Source organism: Miniopterus natalensis, chromosome 10, assembly GCF_054644295.1.
Source record: "Miniopterus natalensis isolate mMinNat1 chromosome 10, mMinNat1.hap1, whole genome shotgun sequence".
Classification (NCBI taxonomy): Eukaryota; Metazoa; Chordata; class Mammalia; order Chiroptera; family Miniopteridae; genus Miniopterus; species Miniopterus natalensis.
This window is the reverse complement of record NC_142090.1, coordinates 41,460,499-41,483,167: the sequence shown is the minus strand read 5'-3', so window position 1 is coordinate 41,483,167 and position 22,669 is coordinate 41,460,499. Positions and strand designations below refer to the sequence as shown.

Sequence of the window (22,669 nt, the reverse complement as noted above, 5' to 3'; positions counted from 1 at the left end):
ACAGCAGCCTTTCTCTTAAACTGCTCTTGCAACTTGAACCACATAAGTAGACTTTACTTTCATTCCACACACCACTGTTCTCTTTGACAACAGGAAAGGTATGCGCATCTAAGGCAAGATTTTCACTGCATGCAGACTCCTTTGTCACCTTAAAATCTTAAATACTTGGTTCATGTGTGATTAACTCACTTTAATAAAAGTAAACCAAAATAGAGTTATTAATCCTTGTTTTACTACACATATTCAAAGTATTGTGCTTATTCTTTCTGCATTAGTTTTCTACTTCTGCTATAACAAATTACTACAAACTCAGTGGCTTAACACCACACAAATTTACTGTCATACAGATTTGCATGTAGTTGTTCAACACTCAGATCACGATCAATAGCTAATTTATGAAATAGTCTTAGATACTCCAGTTAGTTCAACTAGTGATTGGGTTGTGCCAAGATGCCTGAATCAGCTTCTTAGTGTATATCTGCTGTTTATGAGTTTGATATTTTCAAAATTACCTAGGAAACATGTTCTACTAACCAGAAGACAAATACAAGTTCTAATTCCTTTAACAGGGTATAGATTTCATCAATAAACTACAGCAGAGGACAGAGATGTCACAGTGATCTAGGAAGTGAACTACAGCTGAGGCTAGGCAGCCAGGTACCCTGAGAATGCAGCATCCTCAGGATAGTCCTGGTCCCTGTTCCAGATCCCAAGTGTAGCATCATCAGGGTCTTTCTGACTCACACCCTCTCAGTGATGTCCATCCACTGCCTCAGCATTTCCAAGTCTCCTTTTGTCAATTATTCTTAGCATTTTTGGACTCAGCACTTGGGCACTCACTGTTGGGACTCCTCAGGGGACTCTCAGTGCCCCTACATATCGATTCGAACTGCATCTCTCTGGACATGCCAGGAGTGGAGGGCTGGGAGTGACTGATGGGCACTTTAGACAGTGATGAGGCCCAGGAGAGCTCTGCGCCCAATCTATCTGGATGGGTGGCAGACTGAGTGAGAAGAGCTCCTCAAATTCCTTGCGTATGCTGTACTTTTAGAGATACACCACCTTGTGCTGTTTAATGGTATAGAGTTCCAGTTTTGCAAGATGGAAAAGTCCCGGAGATCTCTTTCACAATAGTGAGAATATATTTAACACCACTGAACTGTATACTTAAAAATGGTAAATTTTATGTTATGTGTTTTTTAACAACAATAAAAAAATGTTATATCACCATGAACATGGACGGCCAGCTCAATGAACAAAGCCAGTATGACAATCTTCTCCTAGGGGGGACTCATCAGTCACATCACAACATAAACCATTTTTAAAAGGTTTTATGCAGACCAGTTGCACTGTTTGATGTTATTCTTTACCTGGAAGGCATCCAATGTCTGTGCCTTATTTCTGCTAAATAGAGCAGTCTTTGAATACTTTTGGCAACGTATTTAGGAATAAAGTAAATCCTTTAGGTAAGAGTAGTAAATAAACAGGTCTCTCTCCATGGGGCTTGGGCTACATAGTCCTTAAGCACTTACTAATAAAACACACAGAAGCCCGGGAACTGTCCTGTGACATACGGAGGTTCAGCTGGTACTTGTACAAAGAATTAAATTGCTAGTACAGAGCTATTTGAAGCCTTTGGGCTCTGCTGGCTACTGGGTGGGAGTAACTCTCCAGCATCCAAATCTAAGTTATCTAAAGGAATAATAATTGAGTCTGGGAAGAATTAATTTCATTTTCTATAAATGAACATCGAAGAAGGAAATTGAAGAACATAGAATCACTGCATATAACTTAAATCCCCAAAGGCAAAGTTCAGAACTGGGGTGATAGCCTTCCAATAATATTTTCTTTTATCCTAACTCTGCTGACATGACAGGCCAAACTATAAATGCTTCCACATTTAGATAATGAGAATAATTAGTGCCATATTACATGTATAGAGTACTATTAATTTCTATTAATTAAAAAATATTTTATATCTATTGCATAATTTTATTTTAAAAAGAACTTTGTGAACTAGATTAACTAGATAGTATATGCATTTTGGAGATGAGAAACTCAAGAATGGAGCACTTAATGGTTTGTTTAAAATAAGATCAATGCTCAGATTGGTCTGCTTCATAAACACCTCCAGAAATCTGAACATTTGGGGATAATGTAGAATAAGTCTCTAGGTGAAGAGGTGAATTTTCCTCTTCAATTACTTATTTCATCCACTATAAGGGGATGCAAACCAAGCCCTTCACTTTTGAGGAAAGGAAGAAGATGCCTTGGTGGAATCTTGGGAATATCCTGGTCCATTCTTCCATTCCCTTGGCTGCTTATCATGCATTACTGGTTTTCAGTCTCTCCCTGCAATGTCAGCGGTATATGTAATTGTGGCAGGAGGTCTTCTGTGCATTCTCTTCATTCCTTTCCCTTCGCATGTCTTAGAGAAAAGAAACCTTTTAATGTAATAGTTGTGTGATCTTATACACACTCCATGTGGCAGAATCAGAGATCTACCACAGCTCACATGGAACGCAATCACATATCTACAAGTGTTAGGCTTTCTTGCTGCCTCCTAGGACAGGGACAGGAACTATGATGACCAGGACCTTGGCCTTGGACATTTTCTTTCTGGTCCTGGGTTTCACTTCCACACCTTCCCAGACACCACAGGTCACAAGATAAAATTAAACTTCTCTTTCAGCACCAGTTCTCTGCAGCTGTTTTCTTTTTCTTGACTTCTGTTAGGTTGTTTAAAAAATATTTTAGGTGATTTTGAGCTAATTCCATATTTAATAGTCTATTTTTTTCTTAAGAAAAGTTTAAAGTAACCTGGCCAGTCCTGTGGGACAGAGCTTTGGAAGACATTGAGATTAGAGACCAGACAGTTTTTGAGTTAATTCTTCCAGTTTTGTAAAACAGGCTCCAGGCCTGAAATGCAGCCACAAATCAATAACACTATTTTGCTAACAAAATCCCCCTCTCTCTCTCTGATCCTGTTTCTCCTTTATAGTATTTATGTGCATTTGGCCTGCAGAGGTGGTAGGACTGTCAACGTCCTTAGGTGACTGCCTACAAGTCAGGTGCGGGGAGGCTGCGTATCTGGGAGTATGGTCCCCTGACAGTGTCTCTGTTGTGTGGCACCTGATGGGGCCTTCAGGCACCTGGTGGGGATGCTCCCTGCATGATAATGCTGCAGAGGCACAGCTGTTCTCTGCCTTCATCTTCAGCAGCTGGTCTACCCAAAGTTTCTGCAGTCTCATTGGTGAAAGGTGGTGTCAGCAAGTCAGCCTGAGCCCCCAGCAAACTTCTGGGGCCCAGTCTAGGCTCCCTTAAAGGTTAGGAATCCTTACCATGCCAATTCCATACCACTATACTGCATCAGACTTTGGTCTGTCTTGCCTACCCTGCTTCTCTGCCAACCTTTCCCCAGGATCCATCATTGATAAATGCAGCTGTAGGGTTGAACAATTCAGCAAACTGCAGATGAAAAACAAGCCACAGTCCCGTTTCCAGAATGGTCCCCAAACCTCAAAAGTGATTCTGTTTAGGAGCCTTTAAATTTATAGGGCAACCATTAAGCAGTGTGGAGAGGCATAAAGCTCCTTGAAATTCTATGAAATTTTTGAGTTTTCTTCTCTATTTACTCCCTGTGTTAGATCAGGGTGGGTCAAAACAAGGTGGAGAATATAGGTTGAATTTGAACTTAGCTGTGTATAACTTAGTGTCTAGCTAAAAAGCCACTCAGCAGAAGCTATAGATGTCCATCTGCTGAGGGTGGGGAAGAGAACAGTGGTGTCCCTGCAGTATTATCCTACAGAGAGCTATGAGGGTCCCTGTCAGGTGTCTCATCTCTTTGCCTTTTAGTTATGAGATTCCAAAAAGCAATCCATACATGTTTAGTTTGGCCACCAAATGTGTAGAAAGACACTTTTTAGGGATGCTTCATATCACCTTGGTGGAAACATACAGCACCTGCTCCTGGCACCATGGTGCAGCCTGGCAGGCCAGGACCCTTGTCTGCTGCCATGCCACATGGTGTTTCTCTCCTTGCTTGTCCACCAAAGTGGCTGCTCTGAGGCACACCAGAGGTCGAGGGACCCTGGATCTGTAGGCATTGTAGAATTCTGATCTTACCTTTGCTCAACCTCCTGTTTTCCTTCCGGGGGAATTAAATACTTTTGAGATGGAAGAAATGAACCAATATGGAACCTGACTTGAGAGATTTTTGTTCTCTTTCTACTCTGGACCTAAACAGATGATTTGGGGTTAAAGTAGAAGGGCCTACCTTATCTCCCGGGACCACTGCCCTGAGCCAACCCCACCCCCAAAGCAGACTTTTCACAGTTGATCCTCCCCCAAAATATTTCACTTAAAGAGAAATGTCTATGAGTGAATTTCAAAGCTCTTAATACAGCTGGAGCTACAAGGTTCCCTGAGAGGCATTGCCTATGCTGGACTTGGAAGGGCAATGAGCTGAGCGAATCAGGAGGAAAGACCAGCTTCATAATTAAATCTCCCCTTGTTCTTGTGTCACTGACTCAACTCCATCTCAATTTTCCCTGTTTACAATTGCATTCTGACTGCCAAGCTCGAGGATTTATCTTTTCAACATTCCCTGGTTCCCTGGTTTTCCTGCTGAGTGGCTAGAAGGATGGCCTCACCCACTTAGTTCCACTGAAGCAAGATCTCAGGTGCACATTTAACCTTCCATAAATGGGCTCAGGCCTCTGAGCTGCAAAATATGTGTCTAAGTGTTGAACATGCTCCATCTTTTATTGTCATGCATTCTTAAGAAAATCAGATATTGTGACATAAAAATTCATTTTAGTTCTGGGCTTTCTTCCACTTTTTCTCTCAGTTTTCACTCACATACCTCGGAGAGTGGTAAAAGCTCCCCAATGTACAACCATGAAGTACTTTCTGCAGTTCTTCCTGATTCTGATCATGGTTGAAATTGGTAGTGGATATATCCAAACCCCAGTTGTTGGGGTTTAGACTCTGCTTTAGAATCTGTTTCCTCCCAGGAGCATATTTCCTTTTACAGTAAACACAGGCTGTGCGTTTCAGAGTACAGCCATGCACTGCTTAACGATGGGGATCCATTCTGGGAAGTGTGTCATTAGGAAATTTTGTTGTTGTGCGAACATCATAAAGTATATTTACACAAACCTAGATGGTGCAGCTTACTACACACCCAGGCCGTATGGTATACCAGTGTTGTGTATATATATGCCTTCTGCTGTTGACCAAAAAATCATTATGCAACGCATGACTATATCTGATAAGTACTGTGTGACACAAACTCCTAAAAAATACTCATGGACTTGTATATCTATTTTTTTCACCAGGTAAGGGAAGTTTTCTGTCATTTTTTCAAACTGGTTTTCAATTTCTTATTCCCTCTTTTCTCCTTCCATTATCCCTACAATGCGAATGCTGGTACTCTTGAAGTTGTCCCAAAGGCTCCTAACACTATCTTCATATTTTTGGATTTTTTTTTTTCTTTTTCCTGTTCTGATTGGGTGTTTTTTCTTCTTCATATTTCAAATCACTGATTTGATTCTTAGCATCCTCTACTCCAGTGTTAATTCCCTGTAAATTATTCTTCATTTCAGTTAGTGTAGGCTTTATTTCTGACTCGTCCTTTTTTATGTCATTGATGTTCTCTCTAACGTCCTTGAAGTTGTCACTAACATCTTTGAAGTTGTCCCTAAGTACCTTGAAGTTCTCAAGTTCCTTGAGCATCCTTATAACCATTGACTTAAACTCTGTATCTAGTTGTTTGCTTGCTTCCATTCATTTAGTTATTTTTCTGGACATTTCTTTCATTTGTGACATGTTTCTTTGTCTCTGCATTTTGGTTATTTCCCTGTGTTTGTTTCTATATATTAGGTAGAGCTGCTATGTCTCCTGAAGTTGGTAGAGTGGCTTTGTGTAGTAGGTGTCCTATAGGACCCAGGGGCACAGCCTCCCCAGTCACCTGAGCTGGGCACTCTATGTGTGCACCTGTGTGGGCTGTGTGCACTGTGTAATGTAGTTGAGCTTTTCTTAGTGTTAGAGTCACCGGGAGGGGCTGACCCCATGCCAACAGGCTCTGAGGACCAGCTGTGACTACAGCAGAAGAGCTGTTGTGCAGGAGATGCCCTTATGGAGAGGACTTGCTTCGGTGGGGCTTTGGTGCTCTCCAAGTCTGATCCTTGAGTGTGTTGCTCATGGATACGGTGGAGCTGTAATCTGGCATTGTGTACGTGAGCATGGAGAGTCCCAAACAAGAGGAATCCAAAGAGGCCCACTCCAAGACACATCATAATTAAAACGCAAAAGGTTAAAGACAATGAGAGAATCCTAAAAGCAGCGAGAGAAAAGCAGTTATTTACCTACAAGGGAGCTTCCATATGAATGTCAGCTGATTTTTCAACAGAAACTTTGCAGGCCAGAGGGAGTGGCAAGAAATACTAAAAGTGATGAAAAGCAAGAACCTACAACCAAGATTACTCTATCCAGCAAACTATCATTTAGAACTGAAGGTCAGATAAAGAGCTTCTCAGACAAGAAAAAGCTGAAGGAGCTCATCACTACCAAACCAGTATTACATGAAATGTTAAAAGGTCTTCTTTAAGAAGACAAAGAAGAAAAAAGATAAAAACAATAAAATGGCAATAAATACATATCTATCAACAATTGAATCTAAAAATCAAAATGAATGAACAAGAAATCTAATGAACAAAATAAACTGATGAATACAGTAGAATCAGAGATATGGAAACATGGAAAAGACTGAAGAATCTCAGAGGGAAGGGGAGGGGGGGGTGGGAAGAGATTAACCAAAGAACATATATGCATGTATATATAATCCATGGACACAGACAATAGGGTGGTGAAGGCTTGGGGAGGGGTGGGATCTGGGTGGAGGAGGGCAGTGTGGGGGGGTATCTGTAATACTCTCAACAATAAAGATTAAAAAAAATACTCATGGAATAGGGTGCTCTTACTCAGTTTATACACTGAATTATAAAACCTTGATGGTAAGAAAGAGGGAGTTGTTCCATTTTAAATCTGCCAACAGTTTTAAGATTCATCTTAGGGTCAAGACTATTTCAGGTAAGCCAGCTTTATGAACCTTTTGGTTAAGTAAAAGCAAAACCAATTTCTGATTATGTCTTGAGGCAATGAGGATTCAAGATGCTCTACATCATAAGCCTAAAAGGTTGTCTTTATTGTGAATAAAGAGTATCTTTGCAGATTATAATGCTATTGACTGAGAGGGTGAATCTGAGGCTGAGTTTTAAACAGAAACTGATTTTCTCTCTTTCTGGGTCTAAGAGAAGGTCTGAACTCCAAGAAAGGGAAATGTTCCAGGATTTTCCTGTTGGTAGCAGTGGTGGTGGGTGGGGTTGAGAAAAGAGAAATTGAATGGGCTCTCTGTGGATTGCCGTGGCTTGGTAATCGGGGGCATAGAGGTCCAATATTTGTTTTCAGTTTTTCTTTGCTACAGTCCCCTTCTACTATCCTCAAGCCTTTAACAAAGTTTTGTAAAACTGGTGTTTGCTGTGACTTAGGAACTTAATGGAAGGACCTGTGGCCATTGTGAGGATCTGTTCTAGAGAGCAGAAATGGCAGCCTGGAGCAGCAGGCTGAGAAAAAATTTCTGGGAGTGGCCCAGGGAAGGTGTCAGAAGAGGTGACAAGCTGTAGTAAGGACTGTGTAAGAATTGCTCAAGGATAATCTGTGCTATACTTGAGAAGGGAAACTGGTAAAAGATTGAGTGTCATGCACATGACTGGGATGAGAGGATGTATTCTTCTTTGGGAATTAAAGTTCTCTGAAGCATTGAGAACTTGGGAACATCTGTTTAGGAATAAAAACTCTTTAAATTAGACAGCTATGTTTTTTATTCTTATAGTCACTGGTTTTATTCCTAGTCTCCCCACCCATCTCCTCTGACTCTTACTGTGTTTCCACAAACCACTTCACATTTTGAACAAAGAAGATAATCTGAACTCAGTGATGTTTCTTTCTGACCCTATCATTCTTCCTATGATGCATGTAAAAAAAAAAAAGGAACTATCCCCAAGTCCCAATCAACACATTATAGTAAAGGTAGTAAGATAAAAATCTAAAGGTAATTTGGTGTTTAACTTATACATGGCTTCCTTCCTTAACCCAAATTATTTTATCACTGTTGAGATGTTCCCTGTTGAGATGTAGCTACATTCTAAAGATATACCACAACTGGAGCCAGTCAGAGAAACTTACTTTCTATTGGGACTCCATTCGATAACCAGCTAATTCTGGGTTTGGGGTTGCCGTTAGCTCTGCAGATTAGGGCCCCATCCTCTCCTGGGGACAGCACAAGATTTTGAGGTGCCATGATCCAGTATGGAGCCGCTTTATTGAGGAAAGTAAAAAAACAAACATAACAAATTGAATCAAACAACTATTCTAGAAAACTTAGTATATTAAACTATTTTAATAAAAAGTATTTTGCAAAACATTTGTTAGTTTCAGTTTTTAGAGTAGATTTATAAGTGATGCTTCAAACAGTACTTCAGATTTTCAAAAGAATGTTTCAAGAGACTCACTGACATCTATGTATTATTTCTAAGCCCTTTTGATATAATTATCATCTGTTTTACATTAATTAATCATACATCAAACAGGAGACAGATTTATCTAAGGGTGTACAGCAACTTACAGGCACAGATAGGGCTAAAAATCTGAATTTAAATTCTGAGCCCACAGAATATATGTAATTATAAAATTAGGAAGCAATTTTTAAAACTTTGCAATTGTGAAAAGTTGCAAAGTTAATATACAGTGTTCCCACAAGCCCTTCACCCAGCCTTCTCTAATGTTAACATCTTATATAACCATGGCACAGTTATCGAAACAAGAAATTAACATTGGTAACCATTAACTAAACCACACACGTTATTAGAACTTCCGGTGACACACTTTATTAGAACTTCTGGTGTTTCCACTATCCTATTTCTGTTCCAGGACCCTGTCCTGTACATCACATTGCATTTACTTGTCATGTTTCCTTAGTTTCTTCCAATCTGAGAATTCATTGGTCTTCTGGTCTTTCATGACCTTCAGACTTTTAAAGAGCACTTATCAGTTATTTTGTAGAATGTCTTTCAACTTGGATTTGTCTGTTTTCTCAGATTAGACTGAGGTTTTTGGATGATGGACCCTAGTGATTACATCATGTCAGGGAGTACGTGATATCAACATGACTTATTATTGGTTGTGTTAATCTTGATCTCTTGGTTAAGATGATGTTTGCCAGGTTTCTCCACTGGAAAGTTACTATTTTCCTGCTTTCCACACCCTATTCACTAGTGAGTCACTAAGTTCAGCCCACATTTAAGGGTAGGGAATTTAAACTCCATCTCCTTAAGGGAGGAGTAGTAAAAAATGTGCAGACATCTAGTAAAACTGCCTCGGTAATTTTTTTTTGCAGGAGGTGATAAATACTTTGAAGCTATGCAAATATCCTGTTTCTCCTTAAGGTTTCATCCACTAATTTTAGCATTCATCACTGGTTCTTGCCTGCAGAAATTATAATGGTGGGATTCTAATGGTGATTTTCCATTTCCTTCATTTTGTCTACATTTATTAATTGGAATTCTTTTGTAAGGAAGATTTGAGGGAGCTATTTTTTAATCTGACTTAGGTGCACTATAAATATAAATAGCAATGAGAAGAGATTCAAGGTATCATGAATGTTGATATAAATTTACATTTATTATTATTGAAGAATATAATGAAAGGCATGCTAAGTGAAGATTTAGGGTCTCTCACGAATGCAAGAGCAATACATTTTAAACAATGATATATACCTTTAACTGTGACAGAAATGGTATGATGGATGGCTCCTAATGCATTTTTTGCTATACACTGGTAATTTCCAGAGTCTGCTTCTGAAACCTGAATGATCTGAAGAGTTTTCTGAAAGTTCCTATAAAATGTCCGGTTGATGGGTAGTGTTCCATCTTCTTTTATCCAGTAAATAATTGGGGTAGGCCTGATAAAATAAATAAATGATGATGATACAAAAAAAGAAGTTGAACTAACTGCTTTGAGGATGAATTTTCATGCAAGTTTATAATAAATAATGCTCAAAAACTTACGTTTCAGGCTATAAGCTACCATTTTCACATAAGCAGAACTATACTAATTTATGGCACACGATAAACTTTGACTTCAGTGGTGCAGTGAGAAAGCCAGCGTGAGCTGCTTTACTGAAGGGACCTAAACGTTTTCTTCAAAATTCTGATCAAGGAGGCACTCTTGGAAAATTTTACATGAAGGTACTATGCCAATCAAAGAATTACCATGAAATTAATGATATTGAGTTAGAAAATTTTTATCAGTTAGAGTTAAAGATGGACAGAGAAAGAGATGATGCAAATATTTGTGTCCAGGAACTTTTACACATATTTCCATATCAAATGGAGAACTTTTTTATTTCATAGCAGACAATCTGGTAATATAAATGATGTAATTAGAGAGACAATGCTCTTTCCTTAATTTCACTAATAGTTATATTTAAAAGTATTATACCAATTGACAAAAATAGATTAAATTCATGTATTACACGAATTCTCATGGTGTTTCTTATTAAATCACAAAATATAGAGACTGATGAAAACACAGAACACGGGCTTAGAGTTAAATATTTGCTTCAAAGTCCTAGCCCTAGAAATTGTTCTCTAACCTTGAATCCCTGATCTCTTTGGGCTTCAGTTTCCTTAGTTGTCTCACTGGGGATCATACTGCCCAACTTGATCAAGTGGCGTTAGGAGGTTTTCATGAGGGTAAAATAAAAATTCACTCAACACAAACATTTACTAAGCACTGAACTGGAGACCAAGCACTGAGTTGTATGTTGGGAAGATAAAGATGAAAAAAAAATGATCCGGGCCCTCAGGAAGATCACAGTATTTGTCATTAGAAATGCAAGTGGGATTAATTATTTTTCAAATTGATTTTGCTTTATTGGGTTGAATAAAAATAATTGAACATATATATTTGTTTAAATGGCTTCTACAATAAGATATGCTGTGAATATAAAAAGAGGTAAAAATGTGAAATCACTTTGAAAAGCTGAATACACACATGTGAAATCTGATAGCATACTATGGTGTTTCCTTATAGTCAGGTTAATCTGCATCTCATATGATCTGGAGGTGAGAGCACCATAGGGGTAGAAGCATGCAATCATAGCTTAACTATGTCATGAACCGTTCCAGGGGCCTACTACTCCATGGAGCAGGTGTTAAGAATAGAAAGATTCTGACTCTATAAGTCTTACGCTTATTGGTTGTAAGTGATAGAGCTCCAATCTTAGTTTTACAACATTACAAGCTTTGAAAAATTTTTTTGGAAGTTTGATGTAATTTCCAAATACCAACCATATTTTAGTTTTTTATGTAAATATATCATTTGTAGGAAGGGGAATCACTAAATTGTGAGAATGGGTATGTCTACTCCAAAAAGGTTGAAGGTTGGTAGATTAAATCACTTTCTAACACAATGATGAAGAAAATTACAATGGTTTTATTTTCTCTTTTTTAATTCTAGTGGGAAAGATACGTACTTAATGTAACTTTAAATGGGGCTTTGCTAGTTCTCAGTTAGTTGAGAAACTGAATAGTGTGATTTCCTGACATGGCCAGCAGAGGCCTCCCTGTGTCTCTTGCAGTAAAGTCATTTCTGAAGGCTGATTCCAGGAAGCAATGTGAGGCTGCTGAGTGACCAGGTGAGGGATTGCACAGACCACAACATGTGATCACAACATGTTTCTGAGAGTCCATCCAATGTTTTCAGCATTCGTGTCCATATCAATAGTACTTGCTCTGTGCCAGGCATAAGGAATAAGGAGGAGCTAGAAGTTTGTCTCTAATGTGTACCTAATGTAACAGTTGTTCTTTTTTTTTTTTTAATCCTCACCCAAGGATATTTTTTCCATTGCTTTCCAGAGAGAGTGGAAGAGGAGGAGAGAGAGAGAGAAAAAGAAAGAGAGAGAAAGGGAAACATCAATGTGAGAGACACATCGATTGGTTGCCTCCTGAAAGCGCCCTGACCAGAGCTGGGGATCAAGCCTGCAACTGAGGTACGTGCACTTGGTTGGAATCGAATCCAGGACCCTTCAGCCCACAGGTCAAAGCTCTAACCACTGAGCAAAACCAGCTAGGGCGTAACAGTTGTTCTTGTATCTGAGCGAGGTCTTCCTGCAACTCCTGTCACGGGCACATAGGTTCTAGGGGTGGCATCAATTTTGAGGTGTGTACAGATGAGACATTTGCAAAGAAGCTGGGCTTGTGACTTAGGAAGTAGTGGAAGGAACAGTGCGCCAGTTCTGAAGCGAGTTCCTCAAAGGCTATGTGTGCTTCTGAGTTAGGAGAATTAGCCTGGGCTGGACTGCTAGAGAGATGTGAGAAAGTCAAGGCCAAAAGCTCAGCTGCCCTGCTGACAGCCAGCATCAGAACCTCAGAACCGTGAACCATAGCTGAGCCACTTAGCAGACACATGAGCGCCAGGCTCAACCTAAATCAGCTGGATCCAGCCCATTCTAGCACAACTTCCCTACAGACCTGTAGAGAAATGGTTAATGATAAATAGTTATTGTTTTTGAGCCACTAAGTTTTGAGGTGGTTTGTTACACACAGTATCAAAATAATATACCTTAATTATAATCATAGCAATCATAAGGTGGTTACTGATACTTATTTCAGGAGGAACACTATTACATTGAAACATTTTAATAAAATGAGATTCATATGGCTTATTAATTTTTAAAAAATATATCTTTATTGGTTTCAGAAAGAGGAAGGGAGAGAGAGAGAGAGAGAAACATCAATGATGAGAGAGTCATGGATCGGCTTCCTGCTTCACACCCCCTACTGGGGATCAAGCCCGAACCCGGGCATGTGTCCCAACTGAGAATCAAACTGCCATTTCCTGGATCATAGGTCAATGCTCAACCCCTGAGCCACACTGGCTGGGCTCATATGGTTTATTTTGAAAATAATTATCAGATTTTTCTTGATGCTTGATGGAATTATATAAGACAATGACTCTTCCTATGATATTAATACTTCTCTACCAATCTACTATGTTTTTATAAGAAATGTACACCAAGACAGAAAGTATTAACTCACAGTCCTTCTGCAACGCACTCTAGTGAAAGAACATTTCCTCTTAACTCCTCTTTGTTACTTGCATTGCCTTCTGGAGTTAAAAATGTTGGTGGCCTCTCTCTATTTGACTTAGCTGCAAATGAGAAAATCAATATGCATTAAAAGTTATGAGTATGTATTTGTAGAAACACAGTTCACTGCCTAAAAATCTAATTCCCTTTCAAAACTATTTAACATTGTAAAATTTGTTAAACTACACATGCACACTCTTTGCCTTACAAATAGCCATTGCTCACTCAGTTAACTGGGAATAGTTAGAAACAATTTTGGTTGCATAAGCACTAAGAGTAAGAACTATTCTCCTTTCATATACTTCCTTAATTTGGGTTTGATTTTTATAATTTTTTTTGTGGACAGGTACATTTTCAAAATGTAGACTATAGAAAGGAAAATCATGTTCTCAAACTATATGTCACTTGAAATTAGTGCTGAAGTCAAAGTGAATATTAGCTGTCTACCTTCTGGATGATGTTAGATTTTTCTGAAAGGTATGGCTACGGAAGGGCTATTTTGGTTTACACCAGGGACAACACTACACTCAATTCTATACGGAGATAAATCCATGGTAGATGTCTAACATATCAAGCTCCTCAAACTGCAAGGTTTATGGAAAACAAAACAAAACTAGAAAATTACTAACAGAGATCTGGCAAATATTGCAATAAATTAAGAATAAGAGTGGAATTAAAGAAATTGAAATTGGTTTCCTCAATGAAAATATAAAGAGGGCTCAAGTCAGAGATCTCAGGGAGATTTATACAGGCCACCTTCTTTCTTATGGAGACCTTACAGTCTGATGAACTCTCAGAAAAACTTAAAGTAGAAATCAAACCATATTCAGATTCTATAGCCCTTTATAGTTTTCAAAATGTTAACCCATTAACTATTTGATGCACACAAAAGCTGAATAAAAGGTAATATATAAATTATTCCCATTTCTTAGAATGCCATAAAAGGTATTCTTTGAGAGAAATTAGAGTTTTCCTAAGATTTTAGAGATAGAGGCAATTTTACCCCTCTGAAATCACTTTGGGAACAGTTTTGATGCCTGTATCTTTCAGGAGTATATTACAATAAAAATAAAATAAGATAGGAGTTAGTTGTGGTATGTCTACTCTGGACATTGATAGAACCTTAATTTTTTTACTTCATATCTCAAAGGTAAAAAATTAATGCAGCAGAAATTCTGCCTTATAGATAATTAAGAAGACCCCATATCCAGAACCCATAATTTTCATTGATCAACTCTGTACCTGAGATCCACATTTTCTTTAAGGAAATAAAATTTTTTTTCTTTTTGAAAGAATGAAGTTAAACGCTCTATTTTGTAAAAAATCACTTCTTCTTAAGATAGTGACTGGGTTTTAAACAAAACTAAGAGAAATATTGTTGCTAATTATATGATATTCATAATATCATGCAAAAACAGATGGGAAATGTGATGACTTACTATCAAAATCCACTTAATGTTAGTTGCTAAAGGTTACTAAGACTTTGAAGAGTTAGTATTCAAGCAGGTTAATGCATCCTGCCTATTCTTATTTAGTTCATGAGAAAAATTTATGACAAGACAAAAAATGAAAAATATAATTCTGAACATACATGAACATTTTTTTCCAAATTATGTAAAATGTTTATTTACATGAAAACAGCTATAATTTTCATTATTATACATACAACATGGAAAATGTTTTAGTGGCATGTTTTCAAGCTTATAGCTAAATTTCACAAGAAACATACATTTATTCTAGTGGTAGCTAGGAATTTCATAAAGAAATAAGGTTAAATAGCCATGGAGGTGAAGTTAGTGAACTAAATTCTACAATGAAGGAGAGAATATCAGTTACAATCACCATAACTCACCACCATAAAACTCAGAGTCACTCAAATTAGCAGCTATAGTGTCATTCAATTCATCCACTGAAATAAACAGAATATTATGAAGAATGTAAAACGTAGGGGAGAAGGTATTGTAAAAAAAATATTGGGCAATGAAAGCAAAATATACAACTATGCTGACCAAGTGCCATCTGTATCAACTAAAAACAGTGCTTTACATTGTACATGACTAACTCATTACTTTACTCAGTCACCCCAACCAGTATTATGCAAACATATAACTGAAGCTGCAGGATTGCCAATTAAAGGCATAGTGGAGCATAAGGCACAGGCAATTGCACAGAACTTCGTAGATTCACAAAGTTATCAGGAAAACAGTAATATTTATAACAGCAAAAAATGTAAAATAGAGTATTTAGGATATGTATGCATGCTCTTTATAACACATATACCAACACTTTAGTCACTATTCACAGGTAGTTTCCTGATCAATGAACCTGTTTACTTCAGTCAGTAGTATTTAATAGTTAATATGTTTTGCACATATTTGCACATCATTGAAATACAGATTCAGGAAGTTAAACTCTTACCTAAAATCACCTTCACAGAAATAGGTTGTTTCTGCTGTATGGTTTGAGTGTGGTTAAATCTGGCATAACAGATATAGTCTTCACGGGTATCCTCTGGGAGAACATTGGAAAAATAAAGGTCTCCATTCAGACCCTGGGAAACCCTCTCACTTTGTGGAAGTCTTTGAAAGGCTGGAGAAAGGAAGAGAGATATCCAGGTAATCCTATCATAAAGTGACCACTTTCATTAGAAAGACAAATATATCTACAAGTAGTTCTATGAATTAGTAAATCTCCAACTGTACCTGTTGACCCTAATTTCTCTGGAGTAGGGCAGAGGTGAGATTAGAATTGTAGAGTGAAGTGTTTTATTAAGCAAGTGTAAACCAAAAAAAAAAAAAAAAGTTTGACAAAATGAGTTTGCATGACTTTTCCTGATATTTAAGTTAGTCCCTAATTATTAAACACATATACACACATGCCTTAGAACGTGCATTAAGGAAGCTTATAAGGATATTAACCTGGGTTGCATCTTCATAAATGGTCTGACATCAAATACTGTGAGAGCATCTAACTGTGAGCTAGGCCCTATGCCAGGTGTCCCTACACTGAGCTTATCTAACTGAAGAATGAGGCAGCAAAAGGGCAAGTAACAATAGGGCGCAAAGACGACACTATTTAATGCTGCAGACTTGCCCCCTTACCTCGTCTTCCTCACCTCTTCTACTTTTTCTTTTCTGAGTTACTTATCACCTTTTGATGTACAACGTATTTCATTTGTCATATGTATGGCTTATTGCCTGTCTCCCGTGCTAGAATTTAAGTTCCAGGAGGACAGACTATGATCTGCTATGTCTACTGTTGTAGCACTAAAGGTGCACCTTGCCCTTCATAGGAGCTCCATAATTAAATGAGTAACTGTGAGCACTCTGACTTTCCAGCTTAATGTTTAACAATTTACTTCTCAGGTCCAGTTAAGGAAATGTCTAGCCTCAGGCATGGAAGGAAGATTTTCTAAGTAGATAGAAAGATGCAGGGAGGTGGGACCACCCACTGATCTATGCATGAATTTACACTTGGCTAATCCTGAAGCTTCTGACTCAGTTCACAGAGCCTAAACTGTGAGAATTCTTTAGCTTTGAATGGAAAGAACAGGAAAAATTGCATATCCCAGTCCCTTGGGCCAGGTTGTGTCAGAACAGACGATTTCTCCAGCCTCAGCCACAGTTGTGTTCTTCCCGCAGCAGGTGCCTTATCTAACATTTCACAAAAGGCAAAATTATGGTTGAAATCCTGCAGCTCTCTTGGACAAGAAAAAGGCAGAGAAATGTGGAGCCAAAGCGGGAAAGAATGCTGGTTAGCCATGTTAACAAAGTTCCCAGTCAAGATGAAAATTTGGCTGGTGGTTGTAAATTCATGGTTTTGAATAACTAATCCCTAGGGAAAGAATTGTTTTAAAAATAACTCAGAAAAAGAATGTACATTTATTTAGTGAATACAGAGAGTCAAAGATAAGCATACATTTATTCTCTTCTGTTTCTCCTGCTGTCTTTTATTACTGACGGGGGTTAGTAGACGAAATTAAAGTGCCCTTTTTAAAAAAATGTATGCAGAGAGAAATAACTCGATAATGTCACCTTGCAAGAAGAATGGTATACAGATCTGCATTTTTTCTCATATTCTAGATGCAATTTCATTTGAAAGATTCAGATGATATGCCAACAGTCTAAAATGTATGTAAATGACATAGCGAACAGTGCAATATAGAAAAAAATTTCGTTACCTATTCAGATGATTCTGAAACTTTACATGTACATGTCTCTTTATTAAGTGAAAAGGTAATAATTTCTGAACAAGAACCAATGACCAGATACTGTCCTCACTTTGGCAGTGACATTTGGATATTGTTATTCTCAGTGTCATATACCACTCATTTACATTTGATTTATCGCTTATTCTTTAAAAATACATAAAAGTTGTTATGCAATAATAGGAAAATATGTTTGCTCACTTACTCATGTATATATTTATTTTCCATTTCTTTGTGATACTTTCTCTGAGTGCTTTCAAATAAGAGTCAAAATGGAAATTATTCTTTAGAGCTAAATTTTATCTTTAGTAATGTGTACAGCCCGTGACTTCAGAAGAAATCATGTCACTGAGAATAAAACACATTACCTACAATAATTTTGTTTGCATTGCCACCATTACACCTAAAGTACTTTTGTCAAGGTCAACAGTAACCTCCAGGTTGTCAAATTCAATAGTCATTTCTCAGTCAGATCAGAAGTTATCTGATTTATCAGCAGCATTTGAAACAGTTTATTGTTCTGTCTCCTTTTTTAAAAATTTATCTTTATCATTGAAAGTATTACAGACGTCCCCTTTTTTTCCTCCACTGACCCCCTCCACCTCACTCCTGCCCCTTCTCCAGGCCTTCAGTGCACTATTGCCTGTTTCCATAGGTTACGCATATTTGGTTAATCTGTCTTATTCTGTCTTCTCAACATTCTTTCTTCACCACTCTCTCTTTGTTCTTGTCTTACCTCAGTCACAGCTTCTTCTCATCTACTTTGCTGGTTTCTCCCTAAGTTCTTGGTCCCTGGAGGGTGCCTGGTCTCAGTCCCCAGGCCTTGCTCTTCATCTCCTGCACTCCCTCCCTCCCTCTGTTCTCTCATCCAGCCCATGGCTCTAACAAACTCCTACACGCAAACACTGCTGACAAGATCTCTGAATCTTTTTCTGACTCATGTAGCTCTGACTCCTGCTGGGCATCTCCCCATGGATGTCTCAGAGGCCTTTCACATTTAAAGCCCTGATTTCCTGTTCTCCCAGCAGAACCTGTAAGGTAACATGCTAGCCTACTGGTACGGAGACTTTGGAGGGTGGAGAGGCAGAGCAATAAAAAATTCCCTCAAGGATAGGGACAGGTGAACAAACGTTAAATTGCCTGATGGATTACTTCATGTCTCTGTGCCTTGGTTTCCTCACCTAAAAAGTGGAAAGAATAACCAGATATACTTCATAGGGTTGTTGTAAAAAACTGACGAGATAACCCATGTAAAGGCCTTAGCAAAGGCACTTAATAAATACCCAATAAATAATAGCTGCTGTAGGGGATAAAAAGCCCATAAAACTGAAAATAAATAAATAAATAAATAAATAAATAAATAAATAAATAAATAAAAAACAGCTTGATTTCCTCTCCTCTATAGGCTTCTGCTGTTTCAGGAAATGAAAATTCCATTTTACCAGTTGTTCAGTCCTCAACTTTGTAGTTATCTTTGATTCCTCTCTCTCATGCCCCCATCCGAATCTCAGTAAATCTTAGAGGATCTACCTCCAAAATATATCCAGAATCTGACCATTTCTTACCCACCCAACTGCCACTACCCAAGTCCAAGACACCATCAACTCTAGATTATAGTGGTGGCCTCTAAACAAGGAGGACTACTCTCTCTTTGTCCTCTCTATTGTCCATACATAAACTGAAGTGATGTTATTACTATTTGTTTTGTTTCAGGTAAAGTCATTCCTTCAATGTCTCTTACTTCATTCAAAGCAAAGCCAAAACACTCTGCATTGAGCCCATGGACTTTTCTGACCTTTTCTACCACTCTCCCCTTTGACTCACTGAGTCTTAACCCCACTGGCCTCCCTGCTGCCTTTTACACACACCAGGATGCTCCTGCCTTACAGACTTGCACCAGTTTTTCCCTTTCCACCCAGATATTTAGGAGCCTGCCTTGCTCTGCTTAAAACTCTGTTTATTTTCCTTCCTAGTACTTATTGCTAACTGACACAAATTTTCTACAAGCATTTATTGTCTGCTTCCTTCTCCACTCCCATCTAGTCCCACTGCATAGAATATAAGCTCAGGGAGAACAGAAAATTTGTTTGGTTTATTTAGAGCAGTGCCTGGAACATAGTATGTGATAAACAAAATCAAGTAAATGAATGAAATGACATGTTATTTATTTCAATGAGCATTTATTTTCCTGAGCATCTCTAAAACATTTTATAACATTTTATACATCACAAGAGTTAATGATTTATTGTGACAGCAAATAAAGAAAGAAAATTCATATTTTTAAAACTTACAATTATCCATCCAGAATATTATAGCTGGTGGTAATCCAATTGGGGGTCTGCAGGGAAGTACCAAAGACTGGCCACTTCGAAGTGTTATTGGTTCAAGTTTTTCTTTGGTCCACAATGGTGACCCTATGATATAAAATAATATCTTCTAAGTTATTTCTGCATTGAAAAAGAAAAAGAGCACTAGAAAGACAAACTAAACTTTTGGGAAAATAGTAACTTGGCATTTATGTACATTAAGATAAAAAGAAAATAAATTTTAAATACAGTGTTAAAAGTAAAAAAAAGACAATTTTCATTCATTGCCATTAATAGTATAAATTCTATCAGTGATTCAAACCTAAGAACTTACATTAAATAAATCATTAAGAAGATACCTAATAATTTCATTATAAGCATGTTCTTCACAAAAGAATGGAAAACACTTAAATGTCCAAAGATTTGTAAAACAAATAACATAACTGTATACCTACACCTTGAATATCATACAATATTATATATTACATAAGTATACTTATTTATAAGATTGATATGAGAATATATGTATCATAGTTAAGTCAGAAAAGTACTTCAAAATGAGCTCGTTTTTAACACATACAAAGTCTGGCCAGCAGGACTCAGTAATTGAACATTGACCTATGAATGAGGAGATACTGGTTTGATTCCAGGTCAGAGCACATAACTGGGTTGCAGGCTCAATCCCCAGTTGGGAGCCTGCAGGGGGCATGCCGGGGACACGTAGGAGGCAGCAGGTCGATGACTTTCTGTCATCATTGTTGTTTCTGTCTCTCGCTCCTTCTCCCTTCCTCCTCTGAAATCAATTAAACAAACAAACAAAACCCAAAACATATGCAAACATATCTAGAAAAAATGGAAGGAGCAGTAATTATTTTATTGACTGGAAGAATTCATGAGTAATTTTTAAATTTCTTTTTTGTGTATTTGTAATTAATTTTTATATAATGAACACAAATTACAGGTGTAATTTAAAAAGCTTTAAAAATGGCCCGGCCGCGCGTGGCTCAATGGTTGAGCATCGACCTAGGATCCAGGAGATCGGGGTTAGATTCCTGGTCAGGGCACATGCCCAGGTTGCAGGCTGCAGCCGATCAATGACTCATCATTGATGTTTCTATCTCTCTCTCTCCCCCTCCTTTCCTCTCTCTGAAATCAATAAAGATATGTTAAAAAGAAAAAAAAAAAAAAAGACTAGAACTGCCAATGGTCACTTTTATTTAAATACATGCTTTTGGGCTGTTGAGAGGATTTGGGTACAGACCACTGCAAAAACAGTTACAGTAATATCAATGTAGCGAGGCCACTCTATTTCTACGTGAATTTTGAAACAAAAATGTTTTAAAAAATAAGACTTAGACCTCATTATCCATTTCACACTGAATTTGTTTTCTTCTGGCTGTAAGAAGTTTGCTCATACTTAAGATACATAAGAAATTAATAATTAGATCAATTTGGGAAACACTTTTCTTACCTCTGGTGTTTTATTCTGGACTTGTATAAAAGACATAGTGGATTCACAAAGCATTAGGCTCAGGAACTTAGGGTAAAGTGGAAAGAAGCAATAATTTTCATGCAAAACAAAGACAGATTATTGAAATCAATGCCATTACATTCTCCTAATAGTATTTGGGTGATGTAACAGATGCTGAGTCTCAGAGCCATACTTTAAAAAGGTCCACCTGTTGGTAGACATGTCCCACTTACTGGATGGACGGACAATAATGTTATTAGAAATTGCAGCTCCACGTTCATTCCTGGCTGTACACTGATAGACTCCTTCATAGGTCTCTGCCTTCCCTTCACTCATAATGTTAATTATGAGGGTTCCTGAGCCAGGCTTCATTGTGACGAGAGGGTCTTTATCTATGTCAAAATGAGTCCCATTTCGAGTCCAGGAAAAGCTGCTCAACACATAAAAATAGGATTACTTACTTTTTAACAAATTCCTAGCAGTTTATGGGTTTACAGAAACAATTATTAGATTTTAATATTCAGTAAAAGAGCAATAGGCCCCATACCTAAAATGCTTCATTGAATCATGACTTACAAGAGTGCTGCGCATACATTTTAAGATACATATCTTTAATAGAACTAGCTGAAACCTGATTCAATAAAGAAATCATGAACACAAATTGCCTATCATTTTTCAAAGAAATAGACACACTATTTCTCCTAGACACACTATCTTAGAGCTTCATTAGCATTTTTATTATAAACTCCATTGTTCATAGAATTGACAACCTAGCTACAAAAATTTGCTCTGGGCTGAAATGTGACAAAGAAGGCCTTCACAAGTTATCAGACAAGTTTCAAGTTACCAAAATTCGAAGTGTAGGTTGGGAGGAGGGGAAGAAATGTGAGTTCAATGGCATTTTAAATGTTGGTTATTAAAAGTGGCAAATCTATATATATTTTGAGAATTTTTAATTCTAGAGATAATTTTGTAAATTCTGTAGGCAGTATTTCAAATTAGCAACTGAAATTCTTCTTTCACAATTTTTTTTATATAAAAGACTCTCTTATATAAAAGTCACATCATTTGTGTAATTAAATACTTTATAACTAGTCATAAATCAACAACAGCCATGCTCACACAAAGGGAGGAATCTCTAAATTTCACTATGTTTTCCAGGACCAGTTAGATTTCCCTCCCACTGCTCTCCTTGTAGCAACAGTAGTTACAACTGCTAGGGCAGGAGGTGGTGGTGGGTGCTGCTGGCATATACCAGGTACAGGCTAAGAATGCTGCTAGATAACCTAGAATCCACAGGACAGTCCTCATCGCCATAACAAAAAATGACCTGGTCCACAATATCAACAGTGCTGAAATAAAGAAGTTCTGCCTTACAGAGAGTTACAGGAAGTATTAAGTACACATAAAACTAAAGGGGAATTCCATCAAATGACATCATGTTAGGGCTTGAGTGTTCGAGGCTTTCTAAAGAT

At 37.7% G+C, this 22,669-nt stretch overlaps 1 protein-coding gene across 1 annotated transcript in view; it reads right to left on the bottom strand.

The window, feature by feature from the left end:
* Nucleotides 1–22,669, bottom strand: part of NRCAM (neuronal cell adhesion molecule) — a 320,485-nt gene that overhangs the window by 49,318 nt on the left and 248,498 nt on the right. Inside the window, exons 7-13 of the mRNA XM_087821087.1 lie at nucleotides 21,428–21,624; nucleotides 19,709–19,831; nucleotides 15,629–15,799; nucleotides 15,063–15,119; nucleotides 13,161–13,272; nucleotides 9,837–10,021; nucleotides 8,248–8,379 (exon numbers count right to left, since the gene is read on the bottom strand). Of these exons, the coding sequence (XP_087677213.1) occupies nucleotides 8,248–8,379; nucleotides 9,837–10,021; nucleotides 13,161–13,272; nucleotides 15,063–15,119; nucleotides 15,629–15,799; nucleotides 19,709–19,831; nucleotides 21,428–21,624 (977 nt within the window). The remainder of the gene's footprint in view (nucleotides 1–8,247; nucleotides 8,380–9,836; nucleotides 10,022–13,160; nucleotides 13,273–15,062; nucleotides 15,120–15,628; nucleotides 15,800–19,708; nucleotides 19,832–21,427; nucleotides 21,625–22,669) is intronic.